Source organism: Tribolium castaneum, chromosome 3 (genome assembly GCF_031307605.1).
Source record: "Tribolium castaneum strain GA2 chromosome 3, icTriCast1.1, whole genome shotgun sequence".
Lineage (NCBI taxonomy): Eukaryota > Metazoa > Arthropoda > Insecta > Coleoptera > Tenebrionidae > Tribolium > Tribolium castaneum.
The window spans coordinates 17,968,948-17,992,500 of NC_087396.1; the positions used below are offsets into that span (position 1 = coordinate 17,968,948).

At 37.1% G+C, this 23,553-nt stretch overlaps 2 protein-coding genes across 2 annotated transcripts in view; both read left to right on the forward strand.

The window, feature by feature from the left end:
* lobo (lost boys) overlaps positions 1 to 23,553 on the forward strand; it is a 50,885-nt gene that overhangs the window by 4,515 nt on the left and 22,817 nt on the right. The gene's annotated exons all lie outside the window — the stretch shown is intronic.
* dan (distal antenna) lies at positions 8,302 to 11,307 on the forward strand. Its single transcript, XM_008201751.3, has one exon. The coding sequence runs from the start codon at positions 9,520 to 9,522 to the stop codon at positions 10,726 to 10,728; it is 1,209 nt and encodes a 402-aa protein (XP_008199973.1). The 5' UTR covers positions 8,302 to 9,519; the 3' UTR covers positions 10,729 to 11,307.

Consider the following 23,553-nt stretch of genomic DNA (forward strand, 5'->3'; position numbering starts at 1 on the left):
CACTCAACACTTGCTTGGTTATAACGAAACCGCAAGGGCTTGAAATAGGGCTGAGCGATTATGTTTTTGAGTAATCGATTAATAGAGTACTGAAAATAATCGATTGTCGACTATTCTGATTAATCGATTAGTCGGTTAAATGTTTCATCGATTAATCAACGCCATAATCGTTTCATCGACCATAATAAAAAACACAATTATTTGTAAAATGTTAACCTGATTCAAAGTGGCAACAACAACAATATATGCGATAAAGCTCTTTTAAACTATAAAAACCCCAACGTCACATTTTCTCTCAAAATTAGCTGTTATAAAATAATTACTCATGCAATTAAAAAAATAATTGCTAATGTAATTTATACGTTCAATGGGAGATCTAATTATTATTATTAACTATTTTATAATTTTATCAATCTTATTTAAAAAATAAATCATTAAAATGCGACGTTAACGTTTTTATAGTTTTGAAACTTAAAAAATAAAAGTAATAACGATTTATCGGTTATTTGATTAATCGATTATCTTGCCCAGCCCTAAACCGAATATCGCCTTTGTGGAGTAATTTTATAATTTAAATAAATTCTAAAGCTTGGAATAGTTAGTTACAGGAAATAAAGTATTAATCATTTATTAAGAAGGATTATACATTAACATACAGGGTGCCCCAGGGGTGCATAATCCGTTTGTAACATGTTTGTTATTTGAAATATTGCCATGCCGTTTTTATTATCCGATAGATCGACTTAAAGTCTACAAACTAAAAATATATATATTTATTACACGCAGGGTGTTGTATACAGGGTGGGGAACCAAAATTATATATTTTTGCATAATTAGATTTTACACAAAAAAATAATTTAACTTATATAAACTATGTATTATGGGTAAATCTCTTCGTTTCGGAATTATTCATCTTTTCGTTATAAAAAACAATTTTTGAAAAATCTTTGTGAAGTCGCATATGAATATTTTCCGACAAAATTGCTACAGAAAAACTCATAATACTCACGCAGATAACTCATTTTAAACGGAACACCATGTTTGTCTTTATAAGTACCGATAGCATTTTTCATAAGCTTTCTAATGATATGCGGGTTTTAACTTTTAATTGTGTGGCCAAATTTCAAAATTTTTGATTACTTTTTGTGCCCATGTGCCCATGTGAGAAATATTTATTGTTTCCGACAATGTAACAAAAGTGCAAGTGCGCACGTAAGTTAAAACCATGTCGTAAGACCGCTTTTCTGTCTAAATATTGGACGTTAAAACCGAGCGTTCGTTATTATAAGCGAGGTTCGTATGTTCGCTATAACCGATTAACCGTATCAACCTGTTACTATAATATAGGGCTTTAAAACGGGACCTTTAATTCTGTTCGTTATGTTTCAGCATTCGTTATAAGTCGAATTCAAAAAAAAAAGAATTCAAAAAAGCTCAAATTGCATTGGCCGACAAGAAAATGAATCACGCAATTTCTTAATAGATAATAACACTCTATTAAATTTTACTCCGGGGTAATCAGTCATTTGTTATTTAAAATGGTAAAAGAAAGTTCTTGCTGCAAAACGGGGCGAATTGGGCAGCTATCGCGAGATATTCTAAAATGTGGGGAAAAATAACAAAATTCGAGATTGCATTATTGGCTTTCCACGAAGACGGAATCGCCGCGTTGACATTGCAGCTGGACGCGAGATAAATCAGCCCTTGGAAGAGTTTTATCCATCTCGATTTATTTTCGTCGACAAAGTACAAGTCTTGCTGAAAATCAGAGTCCATTTACCGGTCATAAATCGTAGGATGGGGCGTAGTGTTCGAACCGAACAATGGTAATCAGATACGTATCGGTAGAGAGCCGCGGGGTTAATTCAAATTAATACATCATTAGTTACATTGACCGCAACAACATCCACATCGTTGAAAAGACATATTTCATGGAGGCTACCTATGATAGCTAAACGAGAATAAATCGTTTCGAAACTCGCCCACTTGTCAAACGGTGATATTCTAACGGATTTATCGAATTTATAGCAGACGGGGTCAGAGTAATTGACTAAAAGTGGGCGAATTTTTGTGGAAGAACGCGCGACTTATCGATTGTGTGATGCCGTTTAGTCCTACGCAGTGCAAACTGATGAAAAAGTATAAATTTTTAGATAGATATGTCGCGGAATGGGACGGATTTATGGTCTCTATAAAATAAAACCGAGATTAAAAGATAGCAAAATCGACGCTTTGAAAGTTTTACAAGTGTTCGAGATAATACAAGACAGGCGAATCCCTTGTGTCTTTACTAATTTTCATGACGCCACTTCTCGAAACGACTTTTCCCAACTTGGACGGCTAGTTTATTTTATTTTGTTTTTAAGTTACGTCACAAGTTATAAATTCCATGCAACAGGTAAATATGGTCCATCAAATATTGATTATCTCGTAAAAACGTTGTCTCTGGACATTTCGTGTCTCTTGATCGTTCAAACTTCAATATTCCATCCAGCACTATCCACTTATGGAAATAACCGTTTTTTCCTGGTGCATGACGCAAAAATGTCGCTTCTAGACCAATAAGAAGTCGGCGTAAGTTTTTCGTCTGGGAAATTGTGTCAGCGCCGGTCCCTTTCTACCGGAGTAAATAATACAATAAATGGAACCTTCGTCGATTCTACTTTTTGTATTTCTTCGCTCGACTTCGGAGCGGAGGGTCGAAACTGGTTGGCGACTTCCGCTAATTTCGTCGGATTTACTTGACTGGGAACCGACTCACAAAAGGATTAACCTGGATGTAATGCGAAAAAGTGAATCGGTGCACTTCTTAACTGCCCATAAAATCGGTTTTATTGGCGAGTTTAATTGACGAAAATTATACAATGTAAGTGGGTTCAGATCTGGTGAACGCGCCGGCCGATGTAAAACCTCGACGTTCTTTAACGGGCCGTAAAATCGCGTTTTAATCGCTTCACTTGACGACGGGATTATATTCCATGGGATAATATAAGAGCCCGCCTTCTGTCTAATTTCATAACCACTTATTATATTAAAATACCTCTCGTGTGTAAAGGGCTCTAACGGGCCATATTAGATAATAATTCGTCGAGGGTGAAGTCATTTTAGGGGATGCGAATCGTCCGGTCTGGATATAAAAACATCCCCTGCCGATATTAGCGGACCTCCCTTCAGAATAAACGCCTCAATTTTCTTATTGCGGCAATTATTGGACGATAGAAAAGGAATTTCGATTGTTGTTGTTTGGAAACGATGGCTAATTGTACGTCGCGGAAAACAAAGCTAATCTGAATGTTAACAACTTATTTGCATGTTTATCTCGCGATTGGACTTCGCTGTTGACAAGCTACTATCTCTGCAGCTTATCAACAGTTGGCAGGTTTTCTCAGTTCTGCGATCAGCAAAACGATTCTTTTTAAGTAACTTCGAAGTTACTTACGGAGTTCACAAAAATTCATCTTGAAAATAAATTAAATATGTAAGAGAATTTAACATAAAAATCTTGATACCTTTTTTTTCTCCTAATTTTGAAATCACAGCACAAGATACACAAGTATTTAGATGATATATTACTTATGATAATGAGGACAGTTTAGTTTTTCTAACATTAAAAATTAATAAAAGCCATCACAAGAAGCTGCAAAGTTTTGTACCTACAAGGCATGCCAGTTTAATTTTGGTCGCGTACTGCAAATATTACTTTGTAATTGCGGGAAGGAAATTTTTCCACTTCTTACCTTTATGGCCATTAAAAATACTCTTGGTGTCAGTGTGTAGTGAAGTTATTACCCACATAAACTCCTACAAGTGTTTAATACTGTAATAACAGGTATTAGCGTTAGTATCGTAAAATTCAAACCGGAAGCGACGGTTACAATTTGAAAAGGATACACGTGTCTGAAAACACCTCAGGTATGGATATCTGGCTAATCAATCTCCGGCTTCGTTTTTGATATCGTAGACAGTTTCTAGTTGGGCTTTGAAAGGACTACTTGTTGAAAAAAATGCTTCGTAAGTCGGCTCATTGAATCCGGATCATTTGGTTTTTGACCCTTTCGCTCGACCGCGTCCCCGTAAACGAATTTGTTCTTTTTATCAATCGCTGCCGTTATTTCAAACAATCCGCCGCGTTGTTATCATAAAATTTATTAGTCTAGTTTGTGCTTTCCGATTTAATCATCCGGCAGTTTGCTTTAATCCGGAACCGTTCCGTTTTTAATTTAATGAGTTAAACAGGCGCTTCATTATCCGCCCTCGGAAGCTCTCTCCTGTTGCCATATTTATTAATTGTTTTCGTTTAAAGCTCGTAGTGGTAGTTCGGTTTTTAATGCGATTAAACGTAATAAAAAGCTCAACGTGATGTGTTTACAAACGGCAACCTGTTGAAAACGTTTTATTTACATCGAATGAGCTCAAACACATACACACGCTCTCATTCTCTCTCGGTTCTTTCATTCATAACTCCGTCACTCATGAATTTTTATGATTTCATTCAACCGTTGTTGATGTTTCTTATGCTGCAACTTACACACAAAAAGTGCCCACCTGTGATGCGTTCGAATAAATCTTACCGACACGATGTGGTTAAAGGGATGCTTTTATAGCCCTCCGAAAAGTTGTTTATTCAACTTTTATTGTCGACGGTGTAGCTCGGAAATTGAGAACAAACTCGAAATATTTTAGACGGTTTTAAAATGTCGTAAAAGGGACGTCGGGGAGGATGATCAAGTACCGGCGGAAGTTTCATAAATTACTCACAGATAATGATGCGGTAAATATTTAATTAGCTAATCGGGAAGAAAAGGGCAGTTTTATAAAATCCATATTTGCCGGGTCAGGGTAGATCGATACGTCATTACGTAATTATTAGCGCAATACGGCTAGGATACTAAATTTTTTATTGGCTGTGGACTGATTTATGATTCCGGGTTTGTATTGTTCCAAGAGAGTTTCCTCTTTAAACGAGCTCTTGCCTTTTCATAGTATCCAGATTAAGAGAAGAGGCCTTAATGAACTGAATAAACACGAGGGAAAGTTTGGAATCTCACAAATTGTAGCAAACTCGACATTTAGCTTTTTCCAGTCAAAACCCGAATTTGTAATTTTTTGTGTTATTGTATCGTCAATAAAGGGGTGCTTTATCTACGAAACCTAATTGTCGTTACGACCAATTTAATTTGTGAATATTATCTTAACGACTAAATCTGGGATGTTTTGTATAATGACCAAAATGAATCATTTAGTGCCACTTTAATAATTTTTAGACTTCAACAATACGTTAAACGTTAATTGCGCTTTGGCAAAGATGCGGGACATAACGAGATAATTAGGTGTTCTTTCTATCACACGTTTTTTCCTTTGTACCGAACATCAAAGCTTGACGCAAATATTAAAGTAAATTTTTGTCGATCGGAAAAGTCCCGAACTAAATTAGAACGATCAGGGTTGAGTCCTAAATTCGACGACGGATAATTTGATTATCAGAGGCCGCCGTTTGTGACAAGAAAATGTCAATCACGGTATACCATCAGGGGATGGACGAAGGAATATATAAGCAGAAGCGGAGTAGCAACTCTTGTTGCTGTTCATTTAAACATTTGCACCGGTCCGCATAGAGTCCAACCACGCGATATAATCTTTATGTAGTCCCACAATTCCAGAATCCTCTCTGTGATCCACGTAAATTATTGCACGGATCGCTGGGGTCAAATTTTTCATATTTCTAATTGGAATAAACTCAGTAAAACCAAAGATTTTCAACTGGAGTCAAATCTGGCAGTTTTGGCGGGTGCAAGTAAAAAACGCGTTGTAGGCATTAGTTTAGAACAATAAGGCGTTTCTTTGGGAAATTAGCCATAAATTTATGCAAAATCTGGGCAAGTTGGTCCTTACAGGGCGCTGCGTCATGAAATTTCCGCGTAGGTGCAGACCGTACATAATTATTATATCAATTTGTGTATATTAGACCTGAGCACGAAGGGTTTTGTCAATCTTCTTATCTCTGCCGACAATATACAGCACGTTTACCCGAGAAAGGATCATTTTGCCTTTAACGGTAAAAAGTTGTTTAGCGCTTTGCGGTGCTCCTATATTATTAAATTCCTCTAGTATGAACGGCTAGCAAAAGAGGTTGTTTTGAAGGAGTTTAACTCTTTTCATGGTTGAGAAAAGCAAACATCTTTAAGGTTTAAGCTATTGATGGATTTATCGTGTTTAAGAAAAATTAATTTTTGGATTTTACGGCGGTCAAAACAACTTTTTGTTTCTCTAATTTCATACATACACAGCTTATGGTGGATTATTATCTTTTATTTGAATCTCTCAAACTCACAAACAGTGATAAATGAGGGCAATATTTTGCGTGGAGCTTATGATTACGTCGAATTCGATCATTCCGATCAAAAACTTGCAAAACTGTCCAATTTAATTCGACAAAACCTTCACTCTACTTTCCCCTGCGAACAATGCGTTTTTTGCCTCTCGTGTCCGAAACGACGCTAATAAAGAAGTGCAAAAAAGTCGGACCGGTAAAAATCCGAAATCGGCATAATTGGACATGGTGGCGGTGGCGGCGTCGCCGCCGCCTCCGCCTCCGTCCGTTATTGTTGTGTAGGAGAGCTTCGGTGACGCACTTTGCGGAGGGTCCATCCGGAGCGGGTTTTAGTGCCGATGTCGATAGTTAGTCCCCGGTAATTTCACGCGGAGAAGGCCGGGCGCTGTTTACCAGAGTGAACCGTCGCCGGGGGAGGTGCGCGGGCAGGAAGGTGGTTCGCGAACCCCCCGCCGTCCCCGCGTCGACGTCCAAACGACCGTTGGGGGTCCGCGGACCGCGACCTACAGCCCTCTGCCACCCCCCGCCTGCCTGTCCACCCCAAACCCAACGCTCAGGCCCGATTCACGCAGCCGAAACACACGCGATTTCGCCCTTCGAACGAACAAGAGGGTATTGATGGATTCCGAGAAGGGGGCTGTTTTGGCCGTGCACGGAAATATTACGCGAAATGTTTGCACAAAGGGTGCATGGGTGGACATTCAGCATTTTCGCCGCGACTTTAACAGCGTTTTATTCTTTACTGGAGAAAACTTTCGTCACTTTAATTTTGTCATTAGGGGTGGATTTTACAATCGTCAGACAAACAGTTACAACAATGTATTTTTCAAAATTGATCTCCAGGATAAAGTTGTTCGACGATTGTAAAATCCACCCTTAATTAATAAAGAAATATAATAGGGAATAAAAACGTTAAAACGTTAAAACAAAAACTTAAATAAATTGAATGATTCGTCTGACGTAACAAAACTAGCTTTAGCTAATTATTCGAATTATGTTGCCAGCTAGTAGTAAAAAGCAATAATGTTTTTTGAAACTTGACAATTCATTCTGACCAAAATGTTTATTGTTTCTAGGTTTGTTGCTTGGTAGAAAGCAACTTTGAGGTAATCCTGCACTTAATACACTTATTAACGGCCCAATGGTGAACATAGCCTTTGCAAATTGTCGGGGCTGATAATTTGCCTTTAATAAAAATAATTTGCCAAGGACACCGTTTTCGATCAAAAAAGACCGAGAAAATCAAACTTCACAATGACCATATTGCAATCTTCGACATTACTTTACGTTAACAAATGTGATGCCACAAAATAGTTGTGCAGGTCCAACTGACTGCACCTAAGTTTGTAAAAGCAAGATTTGTTTTTGTAAAAAAAATGCACCTGTCAGTAAAACGAGTAATCAATTTATTTTTCATGAATTTTCTTGGAAAAAGGACATTTCTGAAAGACGTATTGGATTGTTTTTATAATATGTGGAATTTACTATGTTTGCTGGAAGGTCGCGGACAAGGTAACAACCTGAAATATTTTTGGTTTTACAGCTGTTACATTTTACGTTTTTAGTGAAGTTATTCCCGCAACAATAATAATGTTCTTGCATCATTCAATAACGAGGGAACTTTCTGTTTAGTGCGGTCTTCCGCAAGCGTTTATACAAGCTTATAAAACATTAGATCTTTACTACTCCCTAACGTTGAAATTGGAGCATTTTCTACAGGGCTGGGAGTATACCTTCATAAACTGCGGAATGTAATGAGTTGAAAATTCTGCTGAAAAATGTTTCAACACCTGTCTAATAAAACTGCAAGGGTGCTAAAGGTTGAACCCGCAATGATTCTCTGTTTTATTCTTTTATTTACTTGTCCAAATAGCAAATACACACAATAACAAAAATTAAATTTTTATTACCAACTTTTCATATCTGTATTTTTGAAACAACACCTCAACCAAATCTGCCGTGAAATTATCACATTCAAAATGAACAAAACCACTACACCCTACAACAGAGACAGGAACTTCTTTCATTTCAATTTTAAAGTCAACGATAATTAAAATAGTACTGCAAAAATCATTAAACATTAATTTGCAACCTCCAACTAGGTGCCTTCAGGTTCAGAACAAACAAAAACAGCACAACGAATAAGAATAACAAACGCGTCGTCACATCAGTTGGGCGAAATTTTGATTAAGAAAAGTAAACAGAGATTAGCGAAAAGAGGTCGTTAAAACGTCATAAACTGTAGAAATTTTTCTCGAATAATGTCTGGCGTCTAAAAGGGCTTATTAGCGACAACAACGGATTATTATTTCGAGTTTCAGGTATAAGAACGGCAATGCGGTTTAATTACTTAAGAGCTGTTTAGCTTTGTTGGGTAGGTCATTTTGCAGGTGCCTCTTTGGCCATAAACGCACACAAGGGTACGAGGGTGGTTTGGTGTTTTCGCTCCAGTCCGATAATTGTAAAGAAAAAAAATTCTGTAGCTTCATTTGAAATTAGTAATTTGGCATGTGATGGCTTGTACTAATTAATTAGTCTTCATTACGATGACGATGAATAAAGTGAAAAGTTTCCGGTGACGGTATTGAAGCTGAATGGAAGAAGATCGGACGCGACGACCACCCCGTCGTATAAGTCAGGGCCGTATCACGGCGTACAGTGTTTATTTACGGGGGGCTTCTTTTGTCTGTCGTCCATCAGCTGTTCTCGCACGTGATTCTTGTGCCGTTCCGTTGCGAATCTCGTGCTTGTTGAGCTGCGTGAACGCGTCTTCGCGCAAGTATTCACCCGTCCCTACCACCGGGGGTGGGAGGGTGTCACGTCAAGCCATCACGCGGGGACCCGCGAACCTCCCTGCTGCTGGCTGCCCTGCGCTCAGTCCGTGTTCGTCCGTCGCCAGTATTGATCGCCTGGACAAAGGAACTGACCACCGGCTGGCCAACCTCGCAAGAAACTACTACTTGCCACTAGCCGGCCGTCGCGAGCGGATGTCCGCACACCCATCATACCCGGTGTTTGAGAAAAGCGCGCGCCTGCGTCACCCCCAACTGCATTCGTCAAAACTTGGCCGCAAGTTTCGTTTGTTTGTGTGAAGTTTTTGCCGGTGAGGTTTTTTACAACTGCGCACTCGGGCGCACTCCCATTGGCCCGTTACACGCTTCCACCACGTGCTCCTCTCGGTGGAGACGATGTCCACGAAGAACGTCAAGCGCTCGTTGCGCACTATTAGCGCCCACGGAAAGCTGGAGGCCATCAGGAGGGTGCATGACGGCGAGAGCAAGGCCTCGGTCGCGAGGGACATCGGCGTGCCCGAGTCCACCCTCAGGGGATGGTGCAAGAACGAAAGCAAAATTTCCTATCTCTCTCGACAGTCCAGCCCCGACACGGACGAATCCATCGAACCCAAAGACAAGCGGCCGAAAATCGAAGATCCGATAGTACAGCCGTTCAACCTCAGCCTAAAATCGTCAAACATTTACACACCCACCAATTCCGAGTCTCTGTACACGCCGATGGACTACACTAAAAACGACATCGATTGCACGCCGAAAACGCCGCAAAATCTCAGCATCAAGACGGAAACTACCCCCAAGACAGCCTCCCAAATAACCGAACGCGAGCGAAACCGAGCGGAATTGGCAAGGTTGAGCGTCGAACTTGGCTTGAACCGACCCGAAATGTTCACCTCCTCGTCTTCAACCAACAACAACACCTCTAGTCTTGCCGATCTAGCCGCGAACATCAACCTCCTCAGCCAGTGGAACAACATTCTGATGCAACATCAACTCAACAAGAAAGTCACCCCCGACACGACAACTCCAAGCAGCTCAACCCTCAAACAACAGAACTCGATCAAACCGCCCAAAGAACAACAGTCGGTTGAAGATTACATCAACAGTTGGTTGAAAGCGCAAGAGGCGATGTTGAGTCACAGCCGATCGAATGGACTTCCCCCGGTCACGACAACAACAAATTCAACATCAAACATGCAAAGTTCGTGGTTTTGGAATTGGTATAAGCAGCTCTCGTATCAGCAGAGTGCCACACCTGCCGTATCCCCGGAAAAGCCGATTTTGTATCAACAATTGACAAAGGATTCATCCGATGCGGAAAATCTCTCGGTTGATAAGTCGAACAACAACAAAGTGAAGTCGGTCTTGGACAATTTGCTTCATATCAACAACAATAACGTGACGATGGATAAAAAGGATTGCTTGTCGTATAGTGAGGCCGTCGAGCACGGGGAGAAATTCTTGAAGTGGCTGGAATCTTGCAGTAACCCTTCGGTGACGGCAATGCAGATAATGCAGTTCAGGGCGTTGTTGAGTAACGTGAAGAACAGTGCGGACAGGAAGAATGGTGACCTGCAGAACAAAACCAAAGTTAAAAGAAAGTGAATTTACTTTCGTCTAGTGAAAAAAGGCTGTTTAGCTACCAAATCTTATTAGTTAAAATATTATGTAGTTTATGTAAAAAGTCTATACGGGTGTTGATTCGATGGATACGGCGTTGGTAGTAACCATTAAATTTACGCCCGTTCTTCCTTAAATGTTACCTTGACAAACCGTTTATTGACGCTTAAAATTTGTTTGTACATACGTTACTTTAGTCGAATTTAGATAAATTTAATTGTAAAGACTATTAATAGTGCCAAATGATTTTCGCATTATTTTTGCTCAAATATGTACCTAACTGTGTGTTATAGACCAGTTTTTTTCCTATTTCAGATCTCATGTCATTGTCTGCCAAAGTTTTTTTCACCGCGCGGCCAATTGGTCGACATTTGTTTGCAATACATGTCAGAATTTATTCCTTAGATTTAAGTGATTTAACTGTTATACAGGGTGGTGTGTACTTTCAGTGATTTATTGCCCTGTATCGAATTTCGCTAAAATTATGGTGTTATTTGTACATTGTTGTATAATAAATTTATCTAATATTTTTGTACCAAATTAAATAAAATTCTTCGACATTGAGCTGTCTTTTCATTCTCCAGAACCCCTCGAAAACGTAAAAAATAAATCATCCGAGGCGAAACAGCTTCCAGTAAATTTTAAAACAAATTATTACGTCCCGTTTAACTCGATAATAAAGTTTGAACCTTGTAGAGAGAATAAAAAACAATAAACTCCCTTATGAATGGGAGATATGAATGGCTCGTAGTAAAGCGTAGTAAAACTACAAAACAAATAAAAAGCTCTACTTCATTCCAGCTCTCTTGACTCATTTGAACTTTGCCGGAGTGATTTAGAAGCGTACAAAACGAATTACCAAGTTACAAGCGAACTTTGTTTAATTAACCGCTCAACGTTTTAAATTTATCACCGTTTATCTTTGCGAAAACCATTATTGGGCCGATACATTTTTAATAAAAATACTCAGCCGCTCCAGAATTTAATAATTAGGGGAACGTGGGACACGCCCGTCCGCCCCGACATACTTAAAATTCCGTTCAATCCCAATCGACTCAATCTGCAATTAAGAGGTCAACTCGTAATTAATTTTCTTTCCTCGGGTGGTATTCCGATTTCGAGATCGCGAAGGCCGAAACAAAAAGTTCAAAAGTTTCGTGACTCGTTTTTAGTGCATTCAATAAAATGAGATGCACAGCACGAGGAAGAATAAGAAGGAAGAAGGAACAACACTCATCGTAAACCAAACTCCTGACAGATAAAGATAAATTGAATGAGTTCCAGTTTGTCCCTTTTTTCTGTTTATTTGTCGCGTCCTCATTCTTCGACTAGTGGGGTAAACAAAGTTTTACCCAAATCTCAAAATTTTAACTGCGGGGAAAGTGTTTTAAAAATCACGTTTTTTGCGAGTGACAGATGTCTGACGTCATAACTGTGCAATTAAATTACGTAATTGCGATCATTTAATTTAATATGCACCTGCTTTTATTATTAACGCTTAATAGCAGGTGACTTGTCACCAACATTGCCTCTGCAGTATAACGACTATGCGGGTGTGAAAATTGCACACTCGGTATATGTCTGGCTGGAGAAACTTCTCCATAAACTGGCAACGTTTCATATCAATTAGATACTGCCACTCCGTTCAAGATCGGTCTGTTTTGACGGACTCATTCGGAAAATACTGAAATTAATTACCATTCGCAAGATCTCAGACGAATCGATTTTCAGTTTGTTGGTTCTACAGAAATACACATACATTACAATAATAATTAATGGTATATGCATGACATTATTGTGTGGGTGTGCATGCCGCTGATTCCACCGGTAAAACCCTATTAGAATTAAAATGATCGAATTTGCAAATAGTAGTTAATCAGCTGATGGTGTGCCGCGCCTGAATTACATCTATCTGGCATGCTATGGCAAAACAGATGTGTTTGTTGTATTCGGAAATGGGGAAATAAATATACACCGGCCTATCAAAAGAAAAACCTGGAAAAATTTGTGTGGTCTTTTACTTACTATTCAGAAAATCATTTGTCTGTCTCCAAGTATCCTAAAATTCTTCATTTTCTCAAAGGATTTCAGCTTTTCAGGACGTTCTATTCTACATTACATGGGCATAGAAAAAAGCCGTTTTATTCCTATTATCATAAAATTGATGGACAACACTAAATCTGTTTTGAGCTTTTGAAAAAATGCAAGGAGTGGAAAAGTAACATAGTGGATAAACGCAACCCTAAATTAATGCAATGAAGTTAAAAAATAAGTGAATTTAGAAAATTGTCACTGGCCAAAATATTGATCGATTTTAATGCATTTTTGGTAAGAATATCTACGTAATTAGATCTTTATTTATTTACCATTTATCTATAAATAAATGTAGTTCATAAATTACTGTTCAGCGATGTTAAAAAAAACAAAAGCACGGTTAGCTATTTGAGGGTTGAACGGTTTGCACTAACCAGGTGAGGGTTATTTCGTGACCACTTTTTGGCCAAAATCAAACAAATCGGAGCTTAAAAGAGATTACCACTCCACAATTTGTACCTGCACACAATTACAGTAATAAAACGTGAAAGCAAATGTTTTATTAGGGGTATTCCGAAACCTTTCTAATCTCTAATAATAGCTATTTGCAACAAGTTTACAACGCATCACTATAATCACAAGGTATGATAATTATCATACTGTGTAAACTACGAGTGTCACTTTTGTGCCCTTTCCGAAAAGCTTCACCCCATCCCTCGATCAATACCCGTATATCAGCAATTCGTGTGCAAACTATTTTCTTAATTAATCCTGCCATTATCCCGCGCTTTCTAAGAATCCTGAAAACAAATCACCCCGCGCTTCCTCGAACCAATCTAGCGTTTTCTGCGTATGAAGCGCTCGTGTAACTTTCACAAAGCCCTCGTCGACCAATCGAGAACGTTTAATTTTCTCAAGTCCGTCGCTGTACCGCGTCCGACCATCCGCCACATGCAACCTTCCCTCTAGGACATCGTTCAGTTGCCGCGTTCGTCGTTCCGTCCATCTCACTCTGGCTCCGGCATGGAGCAAAACGCACGACGGAGAGGGTGCTTCGGCGACGTAACGGCGGGTCACGATACAGTCGGGGTGTCCAAATGAGCATTACGTGCTGCTGGGCATTGACAGCGTGTAAAAGGAAACCGTGTATCCTGTAGTTTGGGGGATGCATTTCAAATAAGGCACGTCACGCTTACTGACGGCCTAACTTGGACCCGCCACCCGCCCCCCGCTTTGCCCATCGCGTTCGATACACGACGTTCACCCCAAATAATATTACCGGGGGATGATGGTCGCGGAAGGACACTCGCTGACGGATGTGGACGCTGATGGATAAGGGCCAGAGGTGGATCTGAAGGCGTTTTAGATTCTTAAAAGGTTGACAAAACCGATTTCTCGACGAAATATTAATAGGACGAAAGATTTTTCTTGAAATTTTGCCGAAAAACTTTATTTTGATAAAATCAAAAAGTAATTACAAGAGATTGGAAAAATAAACTTTTATCCTCTTATTTCATCTTTGAGGTCATGGGGGCCCATGGGCGCCGATTTTTTCTATTATCAGTGGGTGCAAAAATAACCAAGGCGTTAGCAAACAAGTTTTTTTGGATATTCATTAATTTGAGGCTAACACAAAATAACAGAAAATAACACCAAAAACGGATTTCTCCCTTTATTCTTGTAAAAAATATTTTTGAGAAGCTTTATCTATCTGTGCCCTAAAGATTAGCTATTATTAAAAGAGAGGTTTAGTTTAAAATTTATGCAAAAATCTAGCTTTTTTTTGATGAGTTAAAACAGAAATTACACACACGTATTTTATTATTATTAAATTTTATTAAATCCATGAAGAACATTATCAAATTTACAAATTTTGACTGTTATAAAAAATTTGTTTTATGTTAAAAAATGCATGTTTTTTAATAGAGTTAATTCAATCTAGAACCGGTTTATAGTAGCGTCATTAATTTAATTCGCAATTAAATGTGTGATTAACGGATCACGTGACAAAATTGAGCCAATTTGATTGGTCTATTCGCGTTGTTAACTTTTAACAGCGATTTAAAATTTGATGAAGCTTTCTATAAACCGGACCCTAGCATTTTTTAATATTGGCCTTCATCTGTTGACTGTTTCACTTCGGTCTAGTTTTTAAATAAAAACTTCTCTAATCTCTTGTCGATGGTGTTCTACTAGTTGTTCTTAAATGATTCTCATCTAGTTAATATTGAAATTGGTTTACATGTAAAAACAATGTGCCGCTCTATACTAAATTAATCTTCTGTCAATAATTGTCAAGACTGTCAGTTGTGAAATTTAGAAATTGTCAATTAATTACTGTCGAATATTTCGTTAAAATGTTACACTGTGCAAGGAAACACTTTTACTGTAAAAGCGGATATCAAAATTGGAGACTTAATAAATGTAGAATGGCAATATTCTGCGTTTAGTTACCTGTGATTGGTTTTATAATTTCTGATTTCACGTGTGAAATTTCCAGGCGACTAGATGAAAATCGTTCTAACATATTTTGTACTTCGTTTGACTAAACATATTTTAAAACGAAAATTACCCTTAATTGAAAAAGAAATTAATTCAATTTATGGAAAACTATGCTTTGAAATAAATTATTTTGTTTTGTTTCGCTCAATTTGACTTTGAATACATACCAGAAATCTGTAGCATTTTGCAAATTTTTTAGCTTATTTTGATCGATTTAACTTATTTTTTTTAATGAGAATCGCCTTTTTTAATAACTTAATTTCTGTTGAATTAATGCCAGATATCGCAAAATAATCAAATTTAATAAAAAAGTAAGTGACCTGACCTGACCTGAGGTTGACTACATTGTGGTTAAAATAAAAAGGTGTGTGTTCTTGTTCGTAATACATACAATTATAAAAGAAGTTCTAAGTTACCTAAGTTTTAACTTTTTGGCGATATTTGCTTCGACTTAACTCATTTTTTAACGAGGATTACTTAATATTTAATAATCTTAACAAAAAAATACTCAATTTATACGAAAAGTAGCTTTGAAGTGAGTTATTTATTTGGCTTTTTCCGTCCAAGCTGTTTTTTTGAAAATTTAATTTTTAAGTTGAATGCCTGAAACTTCAAAATTGGCGTGTTTTTTTTAGAAAAAAATTTGCTTATTTTTGATAGTTTTTTCTAATTTAATAAGAAAATTGCAAGTCAAGTTAGGTCAGGTAAAATTAATGAACCACTCGTTTAGACAATAGGTAGATATAAACGCGAAATTCTGGCACACCAAGCTCAAAATTCACTAAATTGAGACGGAAATAAAATTATTTTGCCGCTTTTCCATTTGACTGAATGTCCGAAAATCAATTCTGTCTGCCATTTGAAATGGTCAAGATCCGTCCCTCCTAAAACTGTTGATTAATGTTAAAATAAAGAACATAATAATTACACGACAGTAGTAAGGTACATTTTGTCTCTCTAAAGCCATAAAAGCTATTTTATGGCTACCTAAACAACCCAATAAAACATCGTAACTTTAATGACCGTCAAAAATAAAACATAACTGCTTTAAAATTTTAAATCAGCAAGCAAACAAATCGCGTAAATGGCATTAATGCAAAAGAGCGCTTTTACACTTAAAATGTAATTTTATCGATATCGTGTTTGTAAAATAATGCTGGTCAGTTGCCCAATTGGGTTATAGCCTAGAACTTCCGCCCATTGTCGTCGATCGTTGATAAAAAATTAATTAATTAAAGTTTGGCGCTCGACCTAGAAAAGCTCCACCGTGAAAATCTCCCTTAATAAAAACACAGGACGAACTAATCTTTTTTCTTCGTAGAAGTTTTCAATAACAATCATCCGAGGTTAGGAGAAAAGTTGTCCAAGTTCAGGCCATTCGAGAGTCAGGGTTTTGTTGGGAAGTTCACTTTTAAAATGCCAAAATAATTAATGTTTTGTTAGCAAAGTAATTTAAGCGTTGAAACAAAATAGTAACCTGTTGCTTCAAAAACATCAGTTGATTTAATTGCAGCCACACTACCCACCGATGAAATATGAATTTGCACACCTATTTCGTGTTGTTAAAGTGTAATATGCCTGTCAACAATCATGTACGCAATTTCCTAGTAAATTATTCATGCTTGTAATGGTCAGTTATACTTGACTCGTTTAATTATGGATAGATAACTCTTATTGTTTACCCTAATGAGTTTTCGGTCGACATTTTATACTACCACTGTAAGTTAAACGATGGATATTTAGGGGAGAATCTGACACGAAATCGTGGGTTTAAAGAGTTTCAACTCGAATTACAACAGGGGAGATAATTCGGTTTTTATTCCCTCGCCAAAGTCAAATAAAAATATACCTCAGCGGCTCTTTTATTTTTTCCGGTCAATTTTCTACGTTGTAATTAGAGATTGATCTAAAGGAAATTTAACTGCAAGTCATAATCAATTTGTTTACTTGGGCTTTAGGAATGGTAATGTGAGCACGCAGTAAATTGCAATTACTATGCAAATTATCTCCAACATAAGGGCCAGTTTCTCCGAGTAGAATCTTATTTCTTCAACAAATCCACCTGTAATTATTTCGTAATGATATTGATGGAAGTCCTAATTATTAACATAACAAGGAAGAATCGAAAATTATTTATTCGGAACGTAAAAAGACGATTAAACTAGAATGTCAACTACCAGAATGTCAATTAGGTAAAAATGCACTACCTTGTCTTTTGAAGTTGAAACGTTGTCAGTGCATCTTCTCGACATTTTAATTAATAAAGAAAATTAACCCGTGAAATGACGCTTCAGGAATTTCTAATACGCTTCCACAAAGATGCGAGTTTTAGATAAATTAGATATTAATCCCTAATTGCAAGTAAACGATTACCCGGACTTGCTACTTGCAACGTTGCAACCTCTCCAAATTGCCGTCTTTACTATTGTTTCAAACTGTGATAACATTTACGTTTAACAGCGAATTATTTATTTGTTTTGCGTAAATTCCCGCTCGGAACCACCGTAGTTGACGTGCGCCCATTTCATCGTTGCTCCGGTTAACGTTCTGGAGCTGATAAAATTCCGTGAAGGAAGAGTTACGTTCGTGTTTGTACAGGCCGCACACGCGAACTCCGCGCCGCGTTGGGGCCCATTGGGACTCCCGCCGCCCCCGAGATAACGTCCAAAACGTCAGGTCGATGAATTCGGGTGGAGTGTACCGAGGAGAGACGTCCGACTATAGATCCACAAGAAAATTAGATAGTTGCTAGAGCTGCTGGACCTGCCTCTAATGGGCATGAATAGAATAATTTATTCACTATTTGCTCTTTTGGTGTTTTTCAACAGCTTGATGTTTTCATTATTATAAAATTTTTCACTCTGTGTAAGGAAATCACTACATGTTTTCGTCTCGTTTGATTTTCACTTTGTACGCGGGTCAGTTAGTACGAATATCTGCACTTTCCTGATTTTTGCAGAAAGCAGAAAACCTTCTCAAAAGGACCTTCATTCGCAAAAAAAAACAGTGATCCGACAATCACTGTTTACGTCCGATATTTCAGTTTAATCAACGGTTAAACCAAAATACATAATTTTGGTCACCATTTTATTTCCTTGTTTGGTGTCTTTCAATGCTTGGTTACAATTCAGCCCTTGTAAAAACTTGTCCGAAGAAATGTGTCGGCTTACCAATTTTTTTCAGAGTAACTCATGGGCATTATTCTTATTTTTCTATAACCTAATTTGTTTCCGTGATACCTAGCATTCATTTTACCATTTACTAAAACTGTTTTGCCTGGATTTTGGTAGATTTGTAATTATTTTTATGAACAATAAAAAATTCATAAAGAAACCAAAAACGATTCCTATGGAATAAGCACACAGAGTATGTAACTAAGAACCGCTAGACAAAACGCTAATTACTAATTAGTGATTTGCACATTAATCCACATATTGCATATTTGGGCATTTGCTACATATTTTTGTAACTGTTACGAGTAAATAAACTTTCATGTTTTCGTCTTTTGCATTACTCATTGGTAAAGTTGTTGTAAAAAAACTTCTGAAAACTTTAGATCAATTCAGATTCATAGAGAAAAAAATAAAATATCGTACACACTTAATAGCAAAAGTTATAAAATAAAATGTTTAACAGTTAGTTTATCACCAGCCACCAAGAACAAATTTTCAAAGCTTTTGATAGCTTGAAACTTGACGTGATAGACGAAATTATGTGATATATAATGTATGTAAAAACTAATAAAATAAGTGCGTTTAAGAGATCACATAATCAGTGTGAATTATCTTTGGGTATTTTTTTTAAACAAGTGTTAGCAGTTCTTGAAATACAGTCAATATACCTATAGGTACATACTTTTAACACTCACCTAGCGAAATACAAGTTATCAATATATTTGTATTTGTTAATTGTTTTATACCTTATTTTTTAATTTAATCAAGCCATTGAAATTTTGTCTGCGTAATCATAAAATGAAACTTCAACTTGCAGAATTTGGTATTTAAAATATCATGCGTCCTTTTATGCGTCCTTATATTATATTTATTTAAAGAGTAACCAAAAGGTAATTAATACATTATTTTACTACGAGTATGGCTCTTTAACTTTTCAACTCAACAGATAAATTTGTAAACGCTTTTAAGATATCCTTAGATCAGCTAAGCACGTTAAAAATTCTATAATTCATACAGGATAAGCCCTAACTTATAGACATAAACTTAGGGACAAATTCTAGTGAAAGTTTTTTGTTTCTGAGATATTGCGTAGTAGAAATAGTAGTTAAGCTTTTAAATTTCAAGTAATACCAAGATTATTATTATTTATTAGATTGGTATACTCATTATGGATCATAACTATTTCTTTAATATTGCCACTATCCAATCTTAAATTAAGGAACCAGTCCCAAATAAAATTTGCAGCTCCTGAAATTTCCAGTCTCGTCCAAGTTGGAAAAATGCTGAAACAGGTCTATTTTAGTTTATTAAATGGGGACCAAATTTTATTACTGTCGAGATGGAGAATTGTTTTACGAGTATGATCATTGATATTTTGAAAATTGTCAATCTAGGACCGTCTTGTTTTTTGATGAACGTTTTTCGGTGATTTAGAAATGTTATCTGCGTTAATGTTTCTACTTTTTAAAGGAACAAAATAAACTAACAAAGCCCCTTCTCAAAAAAAATAAGTAGCAAGACGGGTCGACCAGAAAATCCGAAGGAAAATCATTTTGCAACTGATTGTAATTGTCTATGCAACTATTTTAAATTTTAAACGATTCTTTTAAGAGAACATTGCCTAGATTGCTGAGAGAGGAAATGAAAGTAGTTATGTAAAAATAACTCAATTTAACGAATGTCCACCCTCAACTTCCACACAATAGTACAAACGATTTTCAAAACTTTGTATTATATTTTGCAACATTTCTTGTGTTATCAAACGCCTTTTTGATAATTTAATTTTTTGTTCTATACTATGAACCAGTTTAAGAATTTATTGACAATAATCTACGGAATCAATGAGAAACTGTGTAAAAGACTCGGTCAAAATTTTACCACCTTCACCCTCAATTTCTTGTTACTTTAATACGTAATGCAGATAAAATAGCAAAAAACTTTTCTAAAATATAAGCAAGATTGACAATTTGGAAAATTTCAGTGAAACTTAAACAATTCAAAATTCTTAGCAACAAATCGTTCAAAATTAAAGAAAAAAAATTCATGGTTCCATAGACAATTAAAGCAACTTTAAAATGATGTTTCACTCAAACCCTCTTGCAATTTAAATTTTTTGAAGGAGTAGAGGATGCAGAAATAACTTTGAAACTAAGACAAAATTTGGTCCCTTTTTAAACCAGGCATTTTCGCCAATCGCGGTCGAAATCGGAGATTTTCGGGGGTACAAATTTTAGTTGGGACACCCTGTATTATGCTTAGTCACAACGAAGACGGTCTTGGTATTACTTTAAAATAAAATTTTATTAATGTAAAATTACATATAATGTCTTGGTTGACTAAAAACTTTTATTATTATTTTTTTACTATTTATTATTCCCTAAGTTTAGCTTTTAGTTTAATATTGGCTAAGACTCCCTATATGTATGTAGATACCTGCGAGGGACACTTTTTAAGCTAGAAACTTAAAAAATCTTGAAAGGCCTTTAATGCCGTGAATAAAATAGACTTTGAATTTTGAAAAGGTTTTTTTTGATGGGTATTGCTGCAAATTCTGCGGGTGCGACCGTTGCGTATCGACGGCCGCGGCAGCTGACGTCGCCTTTGCGTCAGACTGTACCCGTATTCAGGTCGTGGTGTGTTTGAGGAGGGCAGCGCTAATCCTGGAGCCGTCCCTGAGCGCGGCGTGGCGACGGTCGGCCGCGGCTTCGAGAGCAGATGCCGCGGGCCCCGCGGGCCTCCCGCCGCCCCCCGATCCCTCCGTCAGTCACGCACACGGGGCGCGAACACTCATCCGTTGCAAGGTCAGTCCCGGCTGCGCACTTGGCCGGGGGCGGGAGGCGCCCCCAGCCCCCGGATAGGCGCTGCCCAATTTTACAATTTACGGCGTTCGCTACACGGCATGTAATTATCGACGGTCGAACTCGCCGCGACCTCACGTTCCATCCGTTGCTCTCTCCAAGTTGGCGGCGGCGGCGGCGGCGGCGGACGCTGCGAGGGGGCGAAATTGCAGGCCTGACGTGACAGCCGCCCCTGCGAATGGACGCCGCCACCGCCCCCTACACACGGCCTACACCTAAAATCCATTCTTGCCCCTATGGGTAATTATTATGAATCGATTCGGGGGAAATGTGGGTCATCGGTGCGTTTTTAGGGAGCTGATAATGAAAAGGCGGCGGACAAAATTCAGCTAATTGAGTACGTTAATGAAGAGGAGCTGTTTTGCAGAGGAAATTAATCTTTTGATCGCGATTTTTTCAAACTAGGCACTTAAATTTAACGCAGTCTCCTAAATGGGGGAATGTAACTAAAGAGACACTTAAAAGCAGCAAAGAGGCGGCAATATTTCTTTATTATGCGGTCTGACATCAAAAATAATTTCGCCGGTTTTCTACCACTGAACTTGAATAGGAAGTTTACCGACGATTTACTTGCTATTTATCATCTTGCCGAAGAAAGACTGCTGTGTTTCTATACATATTTTCTCTTTGATTACCCGTATTTGCGGTTCAAGGTTGTATCCTTGACCATGAAACCGAAAAAATCAAAGTTTGTTAAATATTTCATTTTTCATTTTCAGTGACACGAAAAGTAGATTAGACAAATCTTTTGCTTTTTTTCAAAAACTAATATAATCGTGAATACTCAATTGTGATGTTTGCTTTGTACGTGTGTCAATATTATGACTGCACATAGCTGCAATGTGATTCAGAATATGATTACAGGACATTTTTTTAAATTTGTAAATTCACTGTTTTACCAAGAGCAAAAGTTCATACCTGCATTATATCAGAATTATTTTTTCCCAACTGGAATGAATTTCTCGAAACTAATAAATGAAATGAAGCAGTTAGATCTGGATACTTATTGTCCGATATTGAAGTGTCAGACAAAACGGAATTTATGTCTGATACAAATATTCCAAGTGTCGGCAAAATGTCAGACATTTTTAGTCACACTTCTGATTTGAACGTTTTTAGACATGTCTGAAAGAAATTGCGAAAGTTGACGAGTCGTCTACTTTTGTGAAAGTGTCGCGACACAAAGTCAGAATGAATGACTAGAAAAGCTGATTAATTTATCGCTGGACACATTTTGAAAAGTCTCCGACAAAATTTTATCAATAAAATGCAAGTCGGGATGTAAACAGCTACGACAATTTTGTGTCCGACACTTGACATAAATTCTAGAGAGAAATCTCAGACCTAAACGTATCATAATTCTTATTACATAGAAGCTTAAAGAAAAACTCTCGGTGAACAGATGAACAATATTCGCAATAAAATAAAAGCATGTTTTTCTAATCTCTAGATTTTTCTTCAGAATGTCTTTTGCTTTTTGTTATTTTCTTCTTGTTTTTTTTTCAGTTTTAATGCACTGCAAGTTTTGTAAATCTCAATTCGTCTATTTATTAATTAATTTATTTATTTTTCAGTTTATTTACTTCTTAGTTTTTAAGGGGGTTAAGTTTGAATAGCAATTTATTGCTAAACTTCTCTCTTTTAGAGCATTTATAAAATAAGTCTTTTTGTACATATATCGAAAACTCATTTATTTAAACACTCTTTTACACATTTTTTAAAGGCATTGGCAACTTATTTTTTTTTATATTTTAACGAAAATTGAAAATATCGTTCGTTCTACATCAGTACGTTCTTTCAAAATTGTGTGCGATGAGAAATAAGCGTGATAATCGCTTCGAAAAAAAGAAATCGTGACGTCACAACCACCTCTCATCATCATAGAATCCTCTTATCACTGAACCCTCTCAATTACCAAAAACCTGACAGATATTTGAACATTTTTTTACATATCTTTCACAAAATAAAAAAATACTTTTTTGACTAATTCCTGTTCCAAATTTTGCCTTGAACTTCGCGAAACCTCTGAGGAAACTCTGTCAGTGTCATTAAACAAAGTTGTTTTTTAAATTGCCAATGCCTTTAAATACAAAATGAAATTATTTTTTTTTAGTTTATTAACAAATTAACATCAAATACAGTTAATCGCACTTGTTGTTGTGGTTTTTACGATTCCTTGTTTGTTTCGTATTTTACGACATTTAAAATTAACGGTGTGCGAAACAAAAGACACTTTTTAGTTC

Excerpts from the sequence above, each read along its gene's own strand:
- dan (XM_008201751.3), top strand. The coding sequence starts at position 9,520 with ATGTCCACGAAGAACGTCAAGCGCTCGTTGCGCACTATTAGCGCCCAC.